Below are 19,508 nucleotides of genomic sequence, written 5' to 3'. Positions count from 1 at the left end.
ATTTACCCACTTTGATCCGCTACCCGACCAGGACCCGCAACTACCTTATCCGCAACCTGACCCGCAACCCACCGACCACCATCAAACAGGAAATGGTGGTGCTGCAAACTGGAAGTGACGGCATCAAAAGTGGGTGGGGACAGAAAAGTTTTGTAAAACTTTAAAAGAAGTAAAATATAGGCAATATTACATAAGATAAGAAATTTAGATAATAACCGCAACCTGACCCACAACCCGCATTTGAAAATCCTCCCCTCATTCCGCAGGGTGCCTGCTTTTTTTGCGGGTACCCAACCCGCTGCAGGACTCTACCCTGGATATCAGATCAGACCTGACATCGCCCACCTCAAGGTTGGTGTATCAGAGAAAAATCGGCATAGCAGGAGGGCACAAAACTGCTTATCTTCATGTTTGCATTTATAAATCCTGCCTTATGTCTTGTGTCAGCTTAAGCATTCTCCATAGACAGAACAATACCTTGTGTTTGGGACCACTAGTTATGATGCTGATTTTTTCCTCTATTTTTAAAGGCAAGCAGAAGAGCAGAGCTCGCAGCTCTCTGTTTATTTTTTTTTAAAAAATACATAAATAGAACACAAACCCTAATTATGATTGTGGAAAATCTTGCCTGAAGCTTTAAACAAAAGTGGGTGGCTTTATAAGTATGGTGACTACTGTCCATCACATACAGAAATATACAAAGGATCTGAGAGATTAAACTCTATGTCACTTATGATAGACAGGGGTCACGGGTCAATTAGTTCAAAAGTCAGAGGTCAGAGGTAGCCTTGCAGGTGTGAGCTTTTTCCTAGACTGTCTCAAATTTCAGGTAGAGAAAGGTCTATGTTATGCTAATATTATGTGGGAAGGAACAACCACATTAATGTTAGAGACTGGATGAAATATGAAAATGAAAACATACAGATAAAATAAAACCAGTATTGCTCCAAAATGCTTACAGTCTACAGTATCAGCGTCTCTTTATAATATGTAACGTAATAGGAGATGGAGCCCTAAGCTATCAGTTCTAACAAGAAAGCTATAGCTAACATTTTGTGTACCAGCAGCAATGCTTTATTCCCTTAAAGTACATGTATGAGATCGCTTAGTGCATGATTCCAGCGGTAGCAAAACAATCCTATTTGGTTTATTTCATGCTTAAATTATTTGGTGATCCAAATTACAGAAAGGTCCCTTTAGAAAACCCTAGCTCCCAAGAATTCTAGATAATAGATGCTATGCTTCTTACCTTGAAATTTCCCCTTAGGGTTATGTGTAACTCTGAAATGTATAATAATTTACTTTGCTGTGTCCTTGATTCTTTGATCAACAGCACACAAAGGGTTAAGATTGCTAATGTCAATTGTGAACTTTTGGAAGATATCTCACTATGGAGCTTCCATCTTGAAGTGTTGAAATATTGGAAGCACTGCCAAAATCTTATATAGGTATAAAATGCATTATAAAATAATAACTTTGTATTTTTTCAATGAGACAATATACTTAATCATGGTTAAGGGCAATGACATGTGGTGTTTTGTCGCAATGACACCAAAAAATACTTTGCCATTGTGAGAGCTGAGATTAAAGTTAATCGGCATGAATATACATACAATGCATACATAATTTCAGTATTTTACTTGCTGTGATTCTCAGCACCCACAATGGCAAAAACATTTTGTTACGGCTAAAAAAATTGGAGACAAAATGTAATGTGTGTAATTGTCCTAAAAGGTGCTGCCTCTAACAGAAAGTTAACATTTAAAATAGCATCAACACCATCATACTTTGTAATCTCAATTCCATTTGCATATATATGGGATCAATGCACAAACTAGAATTTTAATGGAAGAAAAGATAGACCACTTGATTATTTTCTCAAGTCAGCACTTGAGTGCAAATTGGGCAAATACCCGCTAGTTTGGCAAACTTTTAAAATGAGCAGATCATTGTATGGCCAGCTTGAACCCTCATCGCTTCTCTGGAGGCCTCCTGCTATGTTTTCTAGTTATAACATCATTTGATTTCATACCAAATTCAAGTCCCTCACTACAGTTGGAAGCAATCTGAAACATTTCCATGTGGTTTGTTCCTGCAGTTTTAATCAGAAAACAGTCACCATGTTCTACATTAAACTCAAGGAAAAAGCACATCTAATCCAACGTCATTCTAAGATAATACATACCGTATACATGTTATGTAAGCTTCTAAAGCATGAACTTAAAGTAAACAAAGTAAAGTAAAACAGAATTTGTCAGAGGGGAATTTTACAGATGTATTTTTCAGTGTATATGATTTTTAAGACATATTTATCAAAGGATGATTACTTTTTTACCTTGATATATATGCCCCTAAATATACCTTACAAATGTACATAGAACTGTGAAATGTTTCTTTCCTAAACTGCAGTGAACTCAATTTTTCACCCTTTGATAAACAAACCCCTATGCCCAACAGTGAAACATCAATGGAGAACTAAAGCTTAACTAAAGAAGTAGGGCAAAAATGTTGTACATTATGTTTTTGGCTTCTATACCAGTCCAAGGTAACCACAGTATTTGAGCAGTGAAGATCTGTGCCTCCAAAGATGGCACTTTTTTTTCTGCTGGTTCTGTGCTGCTGTCAGTTACTGAGTTTAGGGATCAATGCACAAAACATAACAAAAAAAAATACTAAATATATATATTACAACAGTGATCCCCAACCAGTAGCTCGTGAGCAACATGTTGCTCTCCAACCCCTTGGATGTTGCTCTCAGTGTCCTCAAAGCAGGTGCTTATTTTTGAATTCCAGGCTTGGAAGCAAGTTTTAATTGCATAAAAACTAAGTATATTTGGGTATTTAATTATATTCTATAACTGCATTGGTCCCTATCTGTTCAATTTACATATTGTTTTATTGTACGGCACCCTGTACAATAAAGGGTGTATAAAAATATACACTAAATAAATTCTGCTATATTTAACGGCAACAACAGTTTTTATCAAGTTTCATCTATGCTAACAAACCTCTGAAGAAGGCTCCTCTTTAAATTCAGACCGTCATCCAAGTCCTCCTCATTTGCAAGTAACAAGAGGCGGGTTCCTTTGTCATCCACACCAATAAAGTCTCTTTCTTCCACTGAAACACAGCAAATAGGAAGGCTGGTTTGCTAAACTGGTTCATAGATTAGCATAAAAAAGCAGGTCCTTATTATAAATATCTAGGGGATTCCATTATCCGAAAAATGGTAAAAAGTAAGGCGCTAAGTAAAAGCATTGCCGCTACCAAAAACCATTTTGTTGCTAGCACAGATGTTCTTAAAGGAATTGTTCAGTATCAAACTAAAAATTGGAAAAATAGATAAGGCTGTGCAAAATAAAAAATGATTTCAATATAGTTAGTTAGCCAAAAATATAATTACAAAGACTGGAGTCTAACATAACCGGATATCTAACATAATAGCCAGAACACTACTTCCTGTCTTTCAGCTCTCTTTGTTTCCACTGATTTGTTACCAGGCATTAACTAATCAGTGACTTGAGGGGGGGGGGACACATGGGTCATAACTGCTGCTGTTGAATCTGACCTGCATGCTAAGGATCAATTGCTAACCTCACTGACCAGTTATGTCCCTTGTGGCCCCCCTTCACTGACTAACTCAGAGTTAGAGAGCTGAAAAGCAAGTTGTGTTCTGTTCTGTTAGACATCCAGCCTTAATACATTACATTTTTGGCTAACTAACTAGTTTATATTAGAAACATTTTGCTCTGCCTATATATTTACCCAGTTTTTTTTACACTGAACTGTTCCCTTAAAGAAATCAGTTATCTACAAATGCAGAATTTCTTCACTTTTATCACTTTCTATGTTCCACTATGACAGCTGTCTCTGCAAGTCACTTAAATGGTTTCCAAAAAAAGGATCAATATGGCAGTTCCGAGTCTTGGGAACAACGTATATAAGATTTCACTAAGAATAATTTATTCCAGTATGCTTTACGAAACAATTCAGTGCATATCAATGTTATCTAGAAACTGTATATTTTGCAATTAAGGGGAACTCAAAGGCAGCACCACAGATATTTTGTTAGATTTGGAAGCATGACTGTGTTTTAAAACTAGCATGTATATACATTCATCTACTACTCGCTTATTCCCCTTGATGACTAGCAGTAGTATTCAGCCTTTGCCAGCCTGCATCTGCAAATAAATGTTCTACTACTGTGAAGTCACAACCACCTTAACCATTCTAGGAATATGCTTCACTCTAAAAAAGTTACTACCCCCCACCACTAATGTACCACAATAGGCAGTTTATGGAATACCCAAGCCCCTTGGGTCCTGCAAGTACAAAACCTAAAACCCTTCTGCCATCTCTCTTGGTCACTAGTGTGGGTGACCAACAGACCAAACTGCAATTAAAACACCTATAGACAATAGCAATGTAATATGGAAACATACAGTAGGTACTGTAATCAGTGGATACCACACAGCAAGATTTTTAAAAAGTTATTGGCTCAATTACTAATGCCATGAGGACAAGTGCTAGAGCAGTGATCCCCAACCCGTAGCTCGCGAGCAACATGTTGCTCGCAGCTCCTCTTGGTGTTGCTCGCGTAAGCTTTTCCAGCCCCATACCAGTACTGTTTTACCCAGAAGATCCGACTCGCTAGCCCTGTGTAATAGGAAGCATTTTAATAGATTGTGGCCCAGCGAGATCCCTTCTCTTTGACTCACCATAAGAAGCGTATATCACAGTTTCAGTTCAAGCACGATCCTTTCTATACAGCCAACCTTAAGAAGTACGTTTAAAAGCGTCTCTCATAAACTGCCAATGTCTTCCCCCGACCAGTTCTGTGAGCCTCCTGTCAAATCGATCAGTGAGTTATAACAGCATGTTCGCAATTAGTCCTGTGAGCGAGCAGTGAGTAGGACGCGCAGGAAGAGAATGGAGAGAAAAGATAACGCTGTTATAACTCACTGATCGATTTGACAGGAGGCTCACAGAACTGGTCGGGGGAAGACACTGGCAGTTTATGAGAGACTATGAGGGCTGGTTGGAAAGAATCACACTGAAACTTTTACACGTACTTCATAAGGTTGGCTGTATAGAAAGGATCGTGCTTGAACTGAAACTGTGATATACGCTTCTTATGGTGAGTCATGGAGAAGGGATCTCGCTGGCCCACAATTTGTTAAAATGCTTACTATTACACAGGGCTAGTGAGTCGGATCTACTGGGTAAAACAGTACTTGTATGTGGCTGGAAATAACAATAATCTTATTGCTGTCAGAAATGATATGCTTGTACATCCAGCATTGAGCTCTAACAGAATAGTTTCTGTCCCTCGCGTCCCAGCCTCAGCACAATATTTTTCTGCCGTGCCTTGATGTCATATGTCAGCCCACAGTGAGCCCTTCTCCCTAGTCCCTGCCATTACTGTGCCAATTCTGATAATTCCATATTCTCTGTAACTCCTGCTTCCTCACCTATTTTCTTGTTGTACCATTATTATTCCCAACTCCACATGATTTGCACCAGAGTTTTAGTGCTGCCCAGTGTCCTTTGTGCCACCTGCTCATCCATCCACTTGTATCACTGCCAGGACTGGGCCAAGGTATTTTGGCAAGGGCTTCAATCAGTGCCACCTGGTCCAGCATTACCATTGCCAGAACCTATCATATGCCCCCATTTGTACCTGTGGCAATGGCAGTCAATTCCTCAGATTTCCCCCAATCTGTACCTGTGCCAGCATAAGCCAAAACATTCATCATATTGTTACCCCCAAGCCACACCTATGCCTGCTGTGCTAGCAGGAGCCAAACATCCATCATATTGCCTCAAACATCTGTGTTCCTGTGCCAGCAGCCACCATATTGCCCCATGGACCTGAGCCAGCAGCAACCAATCCCACATATTGCCCCTGATCTGTACCTGTGCCAGCAGGATGTCCCCAATTATGTACCTGTGCCAGCAGCAGCCAAAGATCCATCATATTGCTCCTAAATATGTACTTGTGCCAGCAGGAGCCAAAAATCCACAATATTGTCCCCAAATATGTACCTGTGCCAGCAGGAGCCAAAAATCAATCATATTGCACCAAACATCTGTGACACCAAATAGCCCTATGTACCTGACCCGGCAGCAGCCAATCCCTCATATTGCCCATCCAGATCACATTTTGAAATCAAGATCACTGCAAAATGACTTCTAGACTTTAATAGAAATCTTCAAGTTTCCCATCCTAAAAGGAACCTCACAAAGACTGAATTCCTGTTTTGGGTCAACCTACCTTTATGAATCTGGATTTTCAGCTATGAAAATGTTAGAATCTAAATATAGAACACATTTAAATGATGATCATCTGGGAGAATGCATAAGGCTGGCTGTAACAAACTACACCCCCGATATTCAAAAACTGGCAGAAAATATGCAGTGCCAGATTTCACTTTAATTGATATTATATGACATTTTAATTTAGAGTATATGCTTAATAGTAATAAAAATTATGTTTGCGCTTATTGTGTTGCTCACGGACAAGTTTTTCATCTGAGTGTGGCTCACGGGGTGAAAAAGGTTGGGGACCCCTGTGCTAGAGCATATATAAGAGCAAAATTGTGCACCTCAGGACCCATGATGGATGCACTTGCACACGTCGTATTTATGATACAATTTGCATCTGAAAGTTTGCTCACCTGCTTTCTGCTTCCCTTTCAGCCCTGGAACATTTTCAATGGGTTCTGATGCCTTCCGCATCAACATAGACACTGAAGCACTGTGAGCTCGAAACAAATCCACAATCTCATGCAGCGCTACCTCCGTGATAAGGTCACAGCTTATTATTAAAACATCAGTCTGTAGAAAGTGAATTTAGAAATGAAGGAAGAAAAGTTTGATCAAAGTTGTCAATAATTTTAATTTTTTTTACTAACGTTTAACACCAATACTTTGCTATCATTTCTCAGAATATTCTTTTCTCTATCATGAAGACTGGCATGTACATTGGTATTGCTGTGACAGGGACCTACCTTAATTTTCTGATAGATGTGGCGTAAGGAATCTGCAGTGCCCATCTCAGTAGCCTTATCCTCAGGCAGGCACACAATATCCAGTTTTAATTTGGTGTCTGGAAAAGACTTCTGCACCTCTCTTTGCACTTCTTTAGTGGTCACCACTATTACCTCTAATAGAAATTAAGAACAAGTTCATGGCTAACAGGAATAATAGAGGCAAAGTAATAGCTACTCCTAGAGTAAACGGCACACTGGAAATCCAATTCTTTTTACACAAAGTTCAGACATGTCTAACAAAGTGGCTGGTTTTGCTCATTATTATTATGTTTCATTGGAAGGATTTAAAATGTATAAAAATAATATCTTATGGCTTTATAAAATAAAATACTAATAAACCACTTCTCCTAACGAACTGTCTGCATTGGAGGTAAATCCTTCTAACAAATGCAAATTTTACTGTCTTGATATTTTCTCTCTGTTTTCAATAAACGGGTCGCTATAAGAGATAAACTGTGTATAGCAGAACAACAGACACACCAAGGAACACTTCAGTCCAGACTTAAATTAGATGGAATTTTTATTAAAAAACAAGTATTAGCTCCTCCTTACACATTTCATGTTGTACCTATTTAGCCATGATGCACATAAGGCAGAGCTAATGTAGATTGTAGTGCCTCCTGTTCTGGTATATAAATGTATCCATCTCCCTATGCTGTAGGTTTGTGGCAGTGCTCCTAGGCCCTCCATAATACTGGTCACCTTTAATATCACATAAGTTCCTGGTACCTGTATTTTTGGAATGCTATCAGAAATACATTGAATCCATAATCTTGGTTTAAGATTCAGCCCAGTACAGAACAAAACTCAACCCATTACATACTTATTTTAATCAAAATTACTGACCCTCAAATCCAGCTCGCTCAAGCATATTCAATGGATACCATAGCAAAGGTCTGTTTCCTACAGGAAGCAGTGGCTTGGGCATGCTTGCAGTTAGTTCCCCCATACGAGAGCCTCCTCCAACAGCCATGACCACTGCCTGCATCTCCATGGCCATCCTGCAGATATAAAAATATGGCACAGGTGAAGAACCAATATGCATTTGAAGCTTATAGTTGAAAGCCAATATGAAAGGGAAAGGAGGGCCGGAATTATGTGTATTTACAGCATAGATAGGGCATGGGCCAAGTTTTCTTTTAGAAAAGTGGCCTGCACAGAGCGAAGAGAGTACAATGTTAATAATCAAGATTAAAAACACTCCATCCACCTCACTTCATATAGACCAAGCTTATTTTTGAGTTCTACCATTATGCGGTACAGCTGTCCATGTAATGAACGCTAGTGTATAAAATGTAAACTGCTAGATTCCTACAGGTATTGTTATTTTACTTATCTTTATTATCCACAGGTAGAATTCATGTACATTTAGGTAATTTACTACTATATACAGGTAAAATAAAAGTATAACATTTGCTCCAGTTCTAGAAAACCCATAGCAACCAAAGTATTGCAAGGCAAATGAAACAATGATTGGTCTTCTGTTTGAATTCAAACATCTGATAAGGGTTACTAGAGCTGGAGTAAATGCTATTCTTGCAGTGATCCAAAGGTATTTTCTGCAGATTTGTCTCCTCTGGTAGTGCAGATTTTGGTTTGACAATTCTGTGTGCCAATACCCTTGGCTTTAAACAAACACAGGCAGAAAAAATTCCAATCCACTGTGTTCCTGATCATGTTCTAGTTCCACTGTAAGGGACAGATCTGCCTTTTTTTTTTTTTGCATACATAAAACAACGGAGTGTGCCACTAGTCATATACGCACTTATCTTGTTTAATTTGTATTGGGATTTGTTTATATAGTTTAACGTCTGTCATCGTTGACCACCTTTTCTGCATTATTTGCATTTAATAGCACCTGTTCACAAAAGAATCTTCAGTAGACTAAGTGTCAGACTGCAGGGGTCCAGGGCTGCCTTATCAGGGGCCCGCAGGCACCTGCTCCGTCCCCTCGACTCTCCCCCATCAACTTCAGGGCCCCTTCTGCAGCCGCCCACAACCCACCTCCAACCTGCCCCAACCAGTCCGTACCTGTGATTTTCAATCGGTCGGGGCGGGGAGAAATCCCCAGTGTCCTGCACCCCAGTCCGACCCTGGGTAGACTACAAAAATTCTGAATTGATGTGCAATATATACAGTACCCTGTTCAAACAGGATCATTAAAGGCAGAGCTGATTTTAGGGCAATAGGATGCAGTAGTAATGTGCAGATCCACCCAAAACCCATAGATTGGTGGGTTCTTGCTGACCAATTGTTTCTTGCATCAGGACATTGCCCATATTGGCTTCCTACACTGTTCCTAACTACAACTGCTACTCTGTGGAGGCTTGGCTTGTGCAGGGCCCAGGACCATCACCCCTGCTTGGTTTACATAAAAGAGTTCTACATACAGAGATCTTGATCAAGCAATCTTCAGACCTATACGATGATTACCAGAATTGTTTTTGGGCTGGGACCTTGTTACTTCTTGCATCTGTAATTGGTTACATTTGTATGTAATATGAATGTACAATACAAACACCTATTTATTGTACAGTGCTGCAGAATATGTTGACTATTTATAAATAGGTGTTAACAACAATAACAGTGGGGAGAAAACAACAACTATCACTTTCCTTATTGCTGAATATTCTTCCAGATTAGAATACCAGTGGATAAATTAAAGGTAAGTAGGAGTCCATGGTGTTTGTCTGTGCCACAATGTTATGCTGAAACTTGCCAATTAGCTTTGAGCTGAAATGCAAAGAATGCTCCTCCCCTACACATGGGGCACAACAACCAGACAGCCCAGTAGTAACGTGGTACTCACTGCAGCCAGCAGCATCAAAAGCGCTGCATCATACACAAGGACTGACAATCTCTTTCCTAATGCCACGCTAAAATGTAAGCAAAAGTAAATGTATAGCTCAATGAAAAAAACACTGTGTTATTACTACATAAAACTCTCTCATTATCAAATATAATGGGACATACTGTCAGCCTCATCCTCTTGTGTTATAGTCCCCTTCCTATATATTTATAGCACAACAGAAAGAACTGCGTTTTACCTCTTAAAAATGTACTTATATTACGACTGCAGACAGATCCTCTCTGTTCCGTGTCAATGCTGAAACGAGGGCTGGGCGTGTACTTTCATTTTTCCACAGGAAGTGGTCATAGCCATGAGTGACAAACAATACTGTGCAATGCCAGCAAAGCCCCACGCAAGTCCCGCCCCTTCTCTCTCTCTCTCTCTCTCTCTCTCTCTCTCTTTCTTTAATTTTCTGCAGTTTTTTGTTCAAAAGTGTTTTCCAACTGCATGGAACTGTCCATACTTTACATTACAGTACACTACACGGTCAGTAGCCCCTGCTGTTATGAAAAAATTACAGCTCTCAACCTTAAAGAGAAGCTGACACCAAAAATAAATAAATAAATAAATAAATAATACTTCATCTAAACCTACCTATAGGTCATGCAAAAGATTTTCTCCTTAGAGTTTTCTTTTGCACAGTAAATGCAATACTCAGTTTTTCTACCTGACTGTCTCCGACTGTTTCTCTCCCCTGCTTCCTGTTTTCAGTGTGGCTGGATGACGTCATCCATGGGAGGAGCTTTGAGCTTCATTTGCCCTTACTTTGAGCCTGCGTAAGTCGACCACGTGACCCTCCCATGTGACAGCAGTTGCTGGTCTCTCCGTGCAGCTCCTGAGTTTGTTATATTTAGCTCCGGTCTCCCTCCTCTCCCACGCCCCCTCCTTTTACAAATAATTGTTTTTAGCGAACAGGCTTGTCGCATGCCTGCTTCAAAGGGCTTCCTTCTCCCTCACTCGTCTCCCCCTCTTTGTACACAAATCTGAAGCTGACGCAACAGTAAGCTTGTCCTTATGTAAAGTACTCCCCCCTCCTTTCTTACACACAGAGAATCAGCGTCATCCTGAAGTAGCATTAACCATTTGTTTCCCACCCACTCCCTTCAATCTCCCCATCAAGCAACTTTATTGTGCTTCATTTTAAAATTAACTCTTTGCCTTACACTTTTTACAAGGGAAAGTGTGCGTGTATGTATGTGTGTGTGTGTGTGTGTGTGTATGTATGTGTATATGTATGTATGTGTTTATGTGTGTGTGTGTGTGTATATGCGTGTGTATGTATGTTTATGTGTGTGTGTATGTATGTATGTGTATATGCGTGTGTGTGTGTATGTATGTGTATATAGTTCCGCTGATTAGGCATCACATTCACGTCACGTGACATGCAGAATCACGTGACTTTACTGCGCTCCTCCACGGTTTCCTGTGCCAACCCAGCAATATTCCATTACTCACTGACTGTGTAAGTTATTTGTAATGATGGAATATGTCTTATTTCGCATACTACAAGGTAGCTGCTAGTTCCTAGTTGCCCAGCCTGTCCCTATGCTCCCTGCGTGTGCCCAGCCTGTCCCTATGCTCCCTGCGTGTGCCCAGCCTGTCCCTATGCTCCCTGCGTGTGCCCAGCCTGTCCCTATGCTCCCTGCATGTGCCCAGCCTGTCCCTGTGCTCCCTGCTTGTCCCTATGCTCCCTGCATGTGCCCAGCCTGTCCCTGTGCTCCCTGCTTGTCCCTATGCTCTCTGCGTGTGCCCTGCTTGTCCCTATGCCCCCTGCTTGTCCCTATGCTCCCTGCTTGTGCCCTGCTTGTCCCTATGCCCCCTTGCTTGCCCCTGTGTCCCCTTGCTTGTCCCTGTGCCCCCTTGCTTGCCCCTGTGCCCCCTGCTTGTCCCTGTGCCTCCTGCGTGTCCCTATGCTCCCTGCGTGTGCCCTGCTTGTCCCCGTGCTCCCTGCGTGTGCCCAGCTTGTCCCCGTGCTCCCTGCGTGTGCCCTGCCTGTCCCTATGCTCCCTGCGTGTGCCCTGCCTGTCCCTATGCTCCCTGCGTGCGCCCTGCTTGTCCCTATGCTCCCTGCGTGTGCCCTGCTTGTCCCTATGCTCCCTGCGTGTGCCCTGCTTGTCCCTATGCTCCCTGCTTGTCCCTATGCTCTCTGCGTGTGCCCTGCTTGTCCCTATGCTCCCTGCATGTGCCCTGCTTGTCCCTGCGTGTGCCCTGCTTGTCCCTATGCTCCCTGCGTGTGCCCTGCTTGTCCCTATGCTCCCTGCGTGTCCCTATGCTCCCTGCTTGTGCCCTTGCTTGTCCCTATGCCCCTGCGTGTCCCTATGCTCCCTGCGTGCGCCCTGCTTGTCCCTATGCTCCCTGCGTGTGCCCAGCCTGTCCCTATGCTCCCTGCTTGTCCCTATGCTCTCTGCGTGTGCCCTGCTTGTCCCTATGCCCCCTGCTTGTGCTCCCTGCGTGTGACAATCTCTTTCCTAATGCCACGCTAAAATGTAAGCAAAAGTAAATGTATAGCTCAATGAAAAAAACACTGTGTTATTACTACATAAAACTCTCTCATTATCAAATATAATGGGACATACTGTCAGCCTCATCCTCTTGTGTTATAGTCCCCTTCCTATATATTTATAGCACAACAGAAAGAACTGCGTTTTACCTCTTAAAAATGTACTTATATTACGACTGCAGACAGATCCTCTCTGTTCCGTGTCAATGCTGAAACGAGGGCTGGGCGTGTACTTTCATTTTTCCACAGGAAGTGGTCATAGCCATGAGTGACAAACAATACTGTGCAATGCCAGCAAAGCCCCACGCAAGTCCCGCCCCTTCTCTCTCTCTCTCTCTCTCTCTCTCTTTCTTTAATTTTCTGCAGTTTTTTTTTCAAAAGTGTTTTCCAACTGCATGGAACTGTCCATACTTTACATTACAGTACACTACACGGTCAGTAGCCCCTGCTGTTATGAAAAAATTACAGCTCTCAACCTTAAGGGCTAGTCCACACGGGGAGATAGCCACGCGTTTGCGGTCGCGGCGACAAAGCGCCGCGACAGTCGCCGCGACCGGCGCAGGCGACAGTTTTGTATGGGCGCCTATGTAAAAACGCCTGTGCTAACCACACGAGGCGATTTGCTTTTCAACAGTCGCCTGAAAAAGCCTGGCGAGGCATTTTCAGGCGACTGTTGAAAAGCGCATCGCCTCGTGTGGTTAGCACAGGCGTTTTTACATAGGCGCCCATACAAAACTGTCGCCTGCGCCGGTCGCGGCGACTGTCGCGGCGCTTTGTCGCCGCGACCGCAAACGCGTGGCTATCTCCCCGTGTGGAATAGCCCTAAAGGGATACTGTCATGGAAAAACATGTTTTTTCCAAAACACATCAGTTAATAGTGCTACTCCAGCAGAATTATGCACTGAAATTCATTTCTCCAAAAGAACAAACAGGTTTTTTTCAATTTTGAAATCTGACATGGGGCTAGACATTTTGTCAGTTTCCCAACTGCCCCAGTCATGTGACTTGTGCCTGCACTTTAGGATGGAATTACTTTCTGGCAGGCTGTTATTTCTCCTACTTAATGTAACTGAATCAGTCTCAGTGGGACTGGGCTTTTACTAAGTGCTGTTCTTAGATCTTCCAGGGCAGAAACGGAACTAGAGGGGGACGGGCCCTGGCACACGACGTGCAGCCGGGCCCCCAGCCCCCTCCGTACACTCGGAACTGGCCGGGGAACATGCGGTGGGCAGACTGCCGGGGGGCCCTGAGGGGGTGCGGTCCCTGGCCCGCTCGCACCCCCTGCTCCCCCGGTAGTTCCGCCCCTGTTCCAGGGAGCTGTTATCTTGATACCTTCACATTGTTCTGTTGTTAGGCTGCTGGGGGGGGGGGAAGGGAGGGGTAATATGACTGCAACTTGCAGTACAGCAGTAAAGAGTGATTAAAGTTTATCAGAGCACAAGTTTCATGACTGGATGCATCTGGAAAACTGACAATATGTCTAGCTCCGTGTCAGATTTCAAAATTGAATATAACAAAATCTGTTTGCTCTTTTGAGAAATGGATTTCAGTGCAGAATTCTGCTGGAACAGCACTATTAACTAATGCGTTTTGAAAAAAACATGTTTTTCCATGACAGTATCCCTTTAAAGGGATGGTTCACCTTTAAGGTAACTTTTAGTATGTTATACAATGGTCAATTCTAAGCAAACTTTCAATTGGTTTTCATTATTTATTTTTTATAGTTGTTTGCCTTTTTCTTCTGACTCTTTGCAGCTTTCAAATGGGCGTTGCTGACCCCTTCTAAAAAGAAAATGCTCTGTAAGGCTACAAATGTATGATTATTGTTACTTTTAATTACTGATCCTCCTATTCAGGCCTCTCCTATTCATATTCCAGCATCTTATTCAAATCAATGCATGGTTGCTAGGGCAATTTGGACCCTAGTTACCAGATTAAATTAAAGAGCTGCTGAATAAAAAGCTAAATAACTCAAAAACCTTCAATAATAAAAAATGAAAACAAATGGCAAATTATCTCAGAATATCACTCTTTACATCATACTAACAGTTATCTTAAAGGTGAACAACCCCTTTAAATGACATTGCATGTTGCCACCTGTCCGGTTTTGACCCGGACAACCCGGTATTTTGAAGGGCTGCCCGGGTCAAAACTGGACAGATGCAACCCTAATTGTTACAAAAGTATCTAAGTGCACCTGCCACGTATTCTGGTCTCTCTGCCAAAAGCCAATTAAGATTTAGAAACTTTGTATCTTTTTCTGGTTGTTCAGTGCAGGAGATCAAAGAGAAAGTCAGAACATTTCAGAAACAATCCAAGACTGCGAGTTGAGCTGTCAAAATCTCGACTGTCCTGTGAAAAACGGGACAGGTGGGAGGTATGTTGCAGGGGACTAAGATACAAGGGGGCCTGGATCACGCCACTTTCAACTTCAAACTTGCAGCAGGGGGGTGGGGGCCTGCAGGTACTTGGGGGGGGAGTTCAGGGTGATGAAGGTACACTACTGTACAAAACTACAACTGCTTGGGCCATCTGTTTACACAGAGCAGTGCTGTCCAACTTCTGTGGTACCAAGGCCAGAATTTTTCTGGCACACTTGGTGGAGGGCCAATAATGGAAGCCATTGTTGACCACTCCCTGTTTCTAAACTGCACCCACTTTAAACCACACCCATGTTACCACAAGAACTTTTAAGACCATGTCCACATTAATAGTGGTAGTACACCAAAAAATTAAATGATTGGTGCTCACTGCAGGGATATCACATATCACTCATATGGGAAATATGTAAGTCATATTAAAACATATATCGAAAACAAAAAGATATCCCAAAAATTCAGAAATTAAGTTAAAAAGCTAGTTTTTATTTAACATATAAGTTAAAAGAATAGGCATACAGATCAATTGGTATAACGCCTTACGTGGTTCATACCCTCAGGTACTTAAAGGGATACTGTCATGGGAAACAACATTTTTTTCAAAATGAATCAGTTAATAGTGCTGCTCCAGCAGAATTCTGCACTGAAATTCATTTCTCAAAAGAGCAAACAGATTTTTTTATATTCAATTTTGAAAACTGACATGGGGCTAGACATATTGTTAATTTCCCAGCTGCCCCAAGTCATTCGACCATTCGATAGTCGAAGTACCGTCTCTTTAAAAAAAACTTTGACTACCTACTTCGCCACCAAGAACCTACCGAGCACCAATGTTAGCCTATGGGGACCTTCCCCATAAGCTTTCTAATCTTTTTTTGATTGAAGGAAAATCCTTAGATCGATGGATTAAAATCCTTCGAACCGTTCGTTTCAAAGGATTTAATCGTTCGATCAAAGCATTTGCGGTAAATCCTTCGACTTCGATATTCGAAGTCGAAGGATTTTACTTCGAGGGTCAAATATCGAGGGTTAATTAACCCTTGAAATTCGACCAATAGTAAATGTGCCCCATAGTGTTTGAAAATTTTATGAGTTTCTAATGGATGAACCTTACCAATGAATATGTATAACGCTGCTCTGACATCTGAGTGTTATGTGGCAATTTGTGATTGGTTTTAAAATGTAAAGGGAGGGATCTCTTTGGGTTTAAATAATGGTGTTGAACTGAGTTTCATTAATGGAAGTGGCTCTCCAGCTGTCAGAAAACAGCAGCTTTGATGGAAGCAGTTATCTGTTATAAGTGTCAACACACTTTTAATCATTCACATCAGTCCCTGCATCAGTGTAGCTTCAGTAAGTGTCTCACATTTACTATGGTCAAGAGCCACTTTACTTGCTTGTATGTTTTGGAGTGTTGGAGGAAAATAGAGTATGGGTTGCATTCAACCTTCTTCTTTATGATGATTTTCAGAAATTTCATAAAAAACACTATGTTTAGCATGGCCTTGCAGTTTGGTAGAAAGGTATATTTACCCATTTTCGATTTGTCAGAAAGTTTACTTTTGGAAACTATATGGTTTTCTGGGGTTGAATTACTAATTTGACGCTTTTACCCCACATATTGTAAATCAGGCAGTATTTATTTTGGTAGTAGAAATATATGCTATGAAATGTGTATGCGCTAACTTCATTTTGGGGTCTTTAAGCGCCAGATACTTTGGTAATCCTATGCACAAATAAAATGAGAGAGCACAAAATGTTCAAAAAACTTCTGGCGCTGAATGCAAATGAAATGGGAAATTCAGCTGGCACTTGAACAGTAACATCAAAAAATTAAAGTGTTTTAATGAAATAAAATATAATGCAGTGTTGCCCTGCACTGGTAAAACTACTGTGTTTGCTTCAGAAACACTATTATGGTTTATATAAATAAGCTACTGTGTAGCAATGGGGGCAGCCATTCAAACGAGAAAAGACTCAGGTTACACAGCAGATAGCAGATAAGCTCTGTAGAACATAATTTTGTTATCTGTAATGCACTATTTAACCTGTGCCATATAGCCTTTTTTCAATTTCTGCCATTGCTACATGGCAGCTTGTTTATATGAACTATAGTAGTGTTTCTAAAGCAAAAACAGCAGTTTTTACCAGTGCAGGGCAGCACTAAATTATATTTTCATTACTTTAAAACATTCATTTTTTGGTGTTACTGTTCCTTTAAAGTGTTAGCTCTTTAATGCCACAGAACTCTTTAAATGCACAGAATCTTTGGGATCAAAAGATACAGCTGGTGCTGTAGAAACGACATTTCTGGGTTGGCTTTTGATTTCTGCTGTGAAAATGGTAACACGTGGTGTAGCAAGATCAAAAGGCATTGGCACTCAAAGGCTTAAGCTGTGGTTCACAGCTGTTATTATTTTTATTATCCTTTATTTATATAGCACTGACATGTTTATTCCACACTTTACAGAGATTGTTCATCATCGATCTCTGTCCCATTGGAGCTTACAATCTAAAGTTTTCTATTTTATTCAAACAACACATACGTGTATGGTGTATACACACGAGGGTCAGTTTCAGCAGGAGCCAGTTAACCTATCATTATCTTTTGGCAGTGTGCGAGGAAACCCAAGCAGAAATGGGGAGGACATGCAAACACCCATCAGTTTGTACCAATTGCTGAATCTGCTCGGTCACTGGAGGACTGAGTAATATTACTTGGCAGGGTCTCTAGTCTTCCATTTTTTGTTGGGACAAGTACTGCCTGGCTTTCCTATCCAGTGTAGGTGATAAATGATAAGCTGCTCATGCACTAACATTATTTACTTCTGCTTAGTCACCAGGAGGCCCCTACAGCCCTGTTTCCTCAGCATGCCTTAAAGTAAAGAAAGTAAAGAAAAATGCTAGGAGTTGTAGTTCAGTGACAACTGGAGCCCTGCAAATTAGAGACAGGGCCCTACAGCAACTTCTTGCTTTCAACTGCCAGGACCTGTTTTTATAAACAAAAAACAAATGTTTAAATACCTGATTTATGGTTGGTTGCTACGTATTGACTACAATAGGAAGTGCTGGCATAATGTTAAACAGAATTTTATAGAAATATAAAATGAATATAAGCCATATGCATGAGTAATATTCCTTTTTTTAAAAAAAGGGCCTGTTAAAGCTATAATGTTTTCTATACGCAGTGGATGGATGCCTGTTTGTTGGAAAGAATATGCATAGAAACTATAGCAGATACTGGTACCACCTTATTTTTTATAAATCTGTAATGCTGGTCTGTGTGCATTTGTTTCTTATTACTACTAACTACATACACATTATGTAGTTACATTAGTTCATTGTCATATGGTGCTCTTGCAGTGCTCCAATGTGTCACAATAGCTTTTCTCCCCATCTGGCGAGTCCAAGTCTGCAGACATCTGTATAAATATATATGATTTAATTCTTCTCTTACTTTTTCTTGAAACATGCAAGAACAGTTGTATTTAATATAGCCAAGAAGCATATATAGCTTTTCTAGATCTAGATTTGTAATCTCTAGTTCTATACACAATATATGTTGAACCACAATGCAAATGTGCCTCCCAGCAAGGCAGGGGTTAATTACTGCCATCTGCATGAATGAGCCTGAGGTAGAGGTTTGGTTTAGCTATGGATTGGACCACCCAGGGAGAGTGTGGGGTCTCTCTGTTTGTATCCTTGTGAACTGGGGAGATTTGTATATGTTTGTATGATTCCATGACATGGTTATTTGTGTGTCTGTGTTTATGTGTGCGAGAGACAGATGTATTTGTGTACCCTTTCCTGTATAATTGTATGGTTCTGTGCACATGGGTAATTGTGTGTGTATTTACACAATGCGGCGCAGATGTGTATCCATCTCTATGGGTGGCAGGATTTGTGTATCTTTGACTGATAAATTGTATGATCTATGTAATGTGTTTCTTTATATGTTTTAATCCCTGTCACCAGCTGGCCCGAGCTAGCTATGATTGCATAGATTGTTAGCTCCTAGGGGCATGGAAAATACAGCATGCTGCATATAGCACAATTTCTATATGGTAAACACTCTTATTATTATTATTATTATTTTTATATACTGTGTGAAAAATAACTACTTGGTTTAATAGCCAGCAGCAGTTTCATCCATGCAACAAAGTCAATAAAGTTCTGTGTTTATTGTTGTTTCAAAATTAAATCAACAAATGATCTTAAAGAGTATTTAAAATATGCCGAAGTCAAACATGAGATAAACTTCAAAGGTTAATAAACCAAATATGCACATATTTGTCTTACTTCATAGGCCCCCTTCAGCTTTTTCAGAGGACCCAGCTAAGATTTTTTTTTTATTGTCTTTATAGGGATAAAAAAAACAGATTTTTTTTTTATTTAAATTTTTGTGTATATACATGATATATATATATATATATATATATATATATATATATTTTTTTTTTTTTTTTTTTTTATTTGTGTAGCGCTCCTTGAGGGCAAAGCAATCTACAGCAGAACAATAAATTAGCAGTAGCAAACAAGGGGTCACTGCAATAATAAGTAAAATTAAGTGCATTATTAGAAATACAATCACATAAATATAAAATATAATTACAATACAGATTAAGTGCTCTATGCTCAGTGTCAAGGAGACAAAAGGATGGAGGATCCTGCCTCATAGGGCTTACAATCTTAATTGGAGGGTGACTTACAGACACAATTCTGAGAGG

The 19,508-nt window shown here is 40.8% G+C and overlaps 1 protein-coding gene across 4 annotated transcripts in view; it reads right to left on the bottom strand.

Annotated features, from left to right (window-relative positions):
- eif2b3.L (eukaryotic translation initiation factor 2B subunit gamma L homeolog) overlaps positions 1 to 12,749 on the bottom strand; it is a 29,280-nt gene extending 16,531 nt beyond the window's left edge. The window contains exons 1-5 of one of the 4 annotated variants that reach the window (XM_041589153.1): positions 12,554 to 12,749; positions 7,899 to 8,053; positions 7,011 to 7,165; positions 6,678 to 6,837; positions 3,009 to 3,120 (exon numbers count right to left, since the gene is read on the bottom strand). In XM_041589153.1, the coding sequence (XP_041445087.1) occupies positions 3,009 to 3,120; positions 6,678 to 6,837; positions 7,011 to 7,165; positions 7,899 to 8,052 (581 nt within the window). In that variant the 5' untranslated portion in view covers position 8,053; positions 12,554 to 12,749. Of the gene's footprint in view, positions 1 to 3,008; positions 3,121 to 6,677; positions 6,838 to 7,010; positions 7,166 to 7,898; positions 8,054 to 10,099; positions 10,150 to 10,497; positions 10,725 to 12,553 lie in introns of those variants that run through there. The other 3 variants (XM_041589152.1, XM_041589151.1, NM_001086676.1) reach the window with 3 other exon arrangements.
- Positions 12,750 to 19,508: the final 6,759 nt, after the last annotated feature.

This window comes from Xenopus laevis, chromosome 4L (genome assembly GCF_017654675.1).
Source record: "Xenopus laevis strain J_2021 chromosome 4L, Xenopus_laevis_v10.1, whole genome shotgun sequence".
Taxonomy (NCBI): Eukaryota; Metazoa; Chordata; class Amphibia; order Anura; family Pipidae; genus Xenopus; species Xenopus laevis.
The sequence above is the reverse complement of the archived record's forward strand: the minus strand, read 5'-3'. Positions and strand labels throughout refer to the sequence as shown.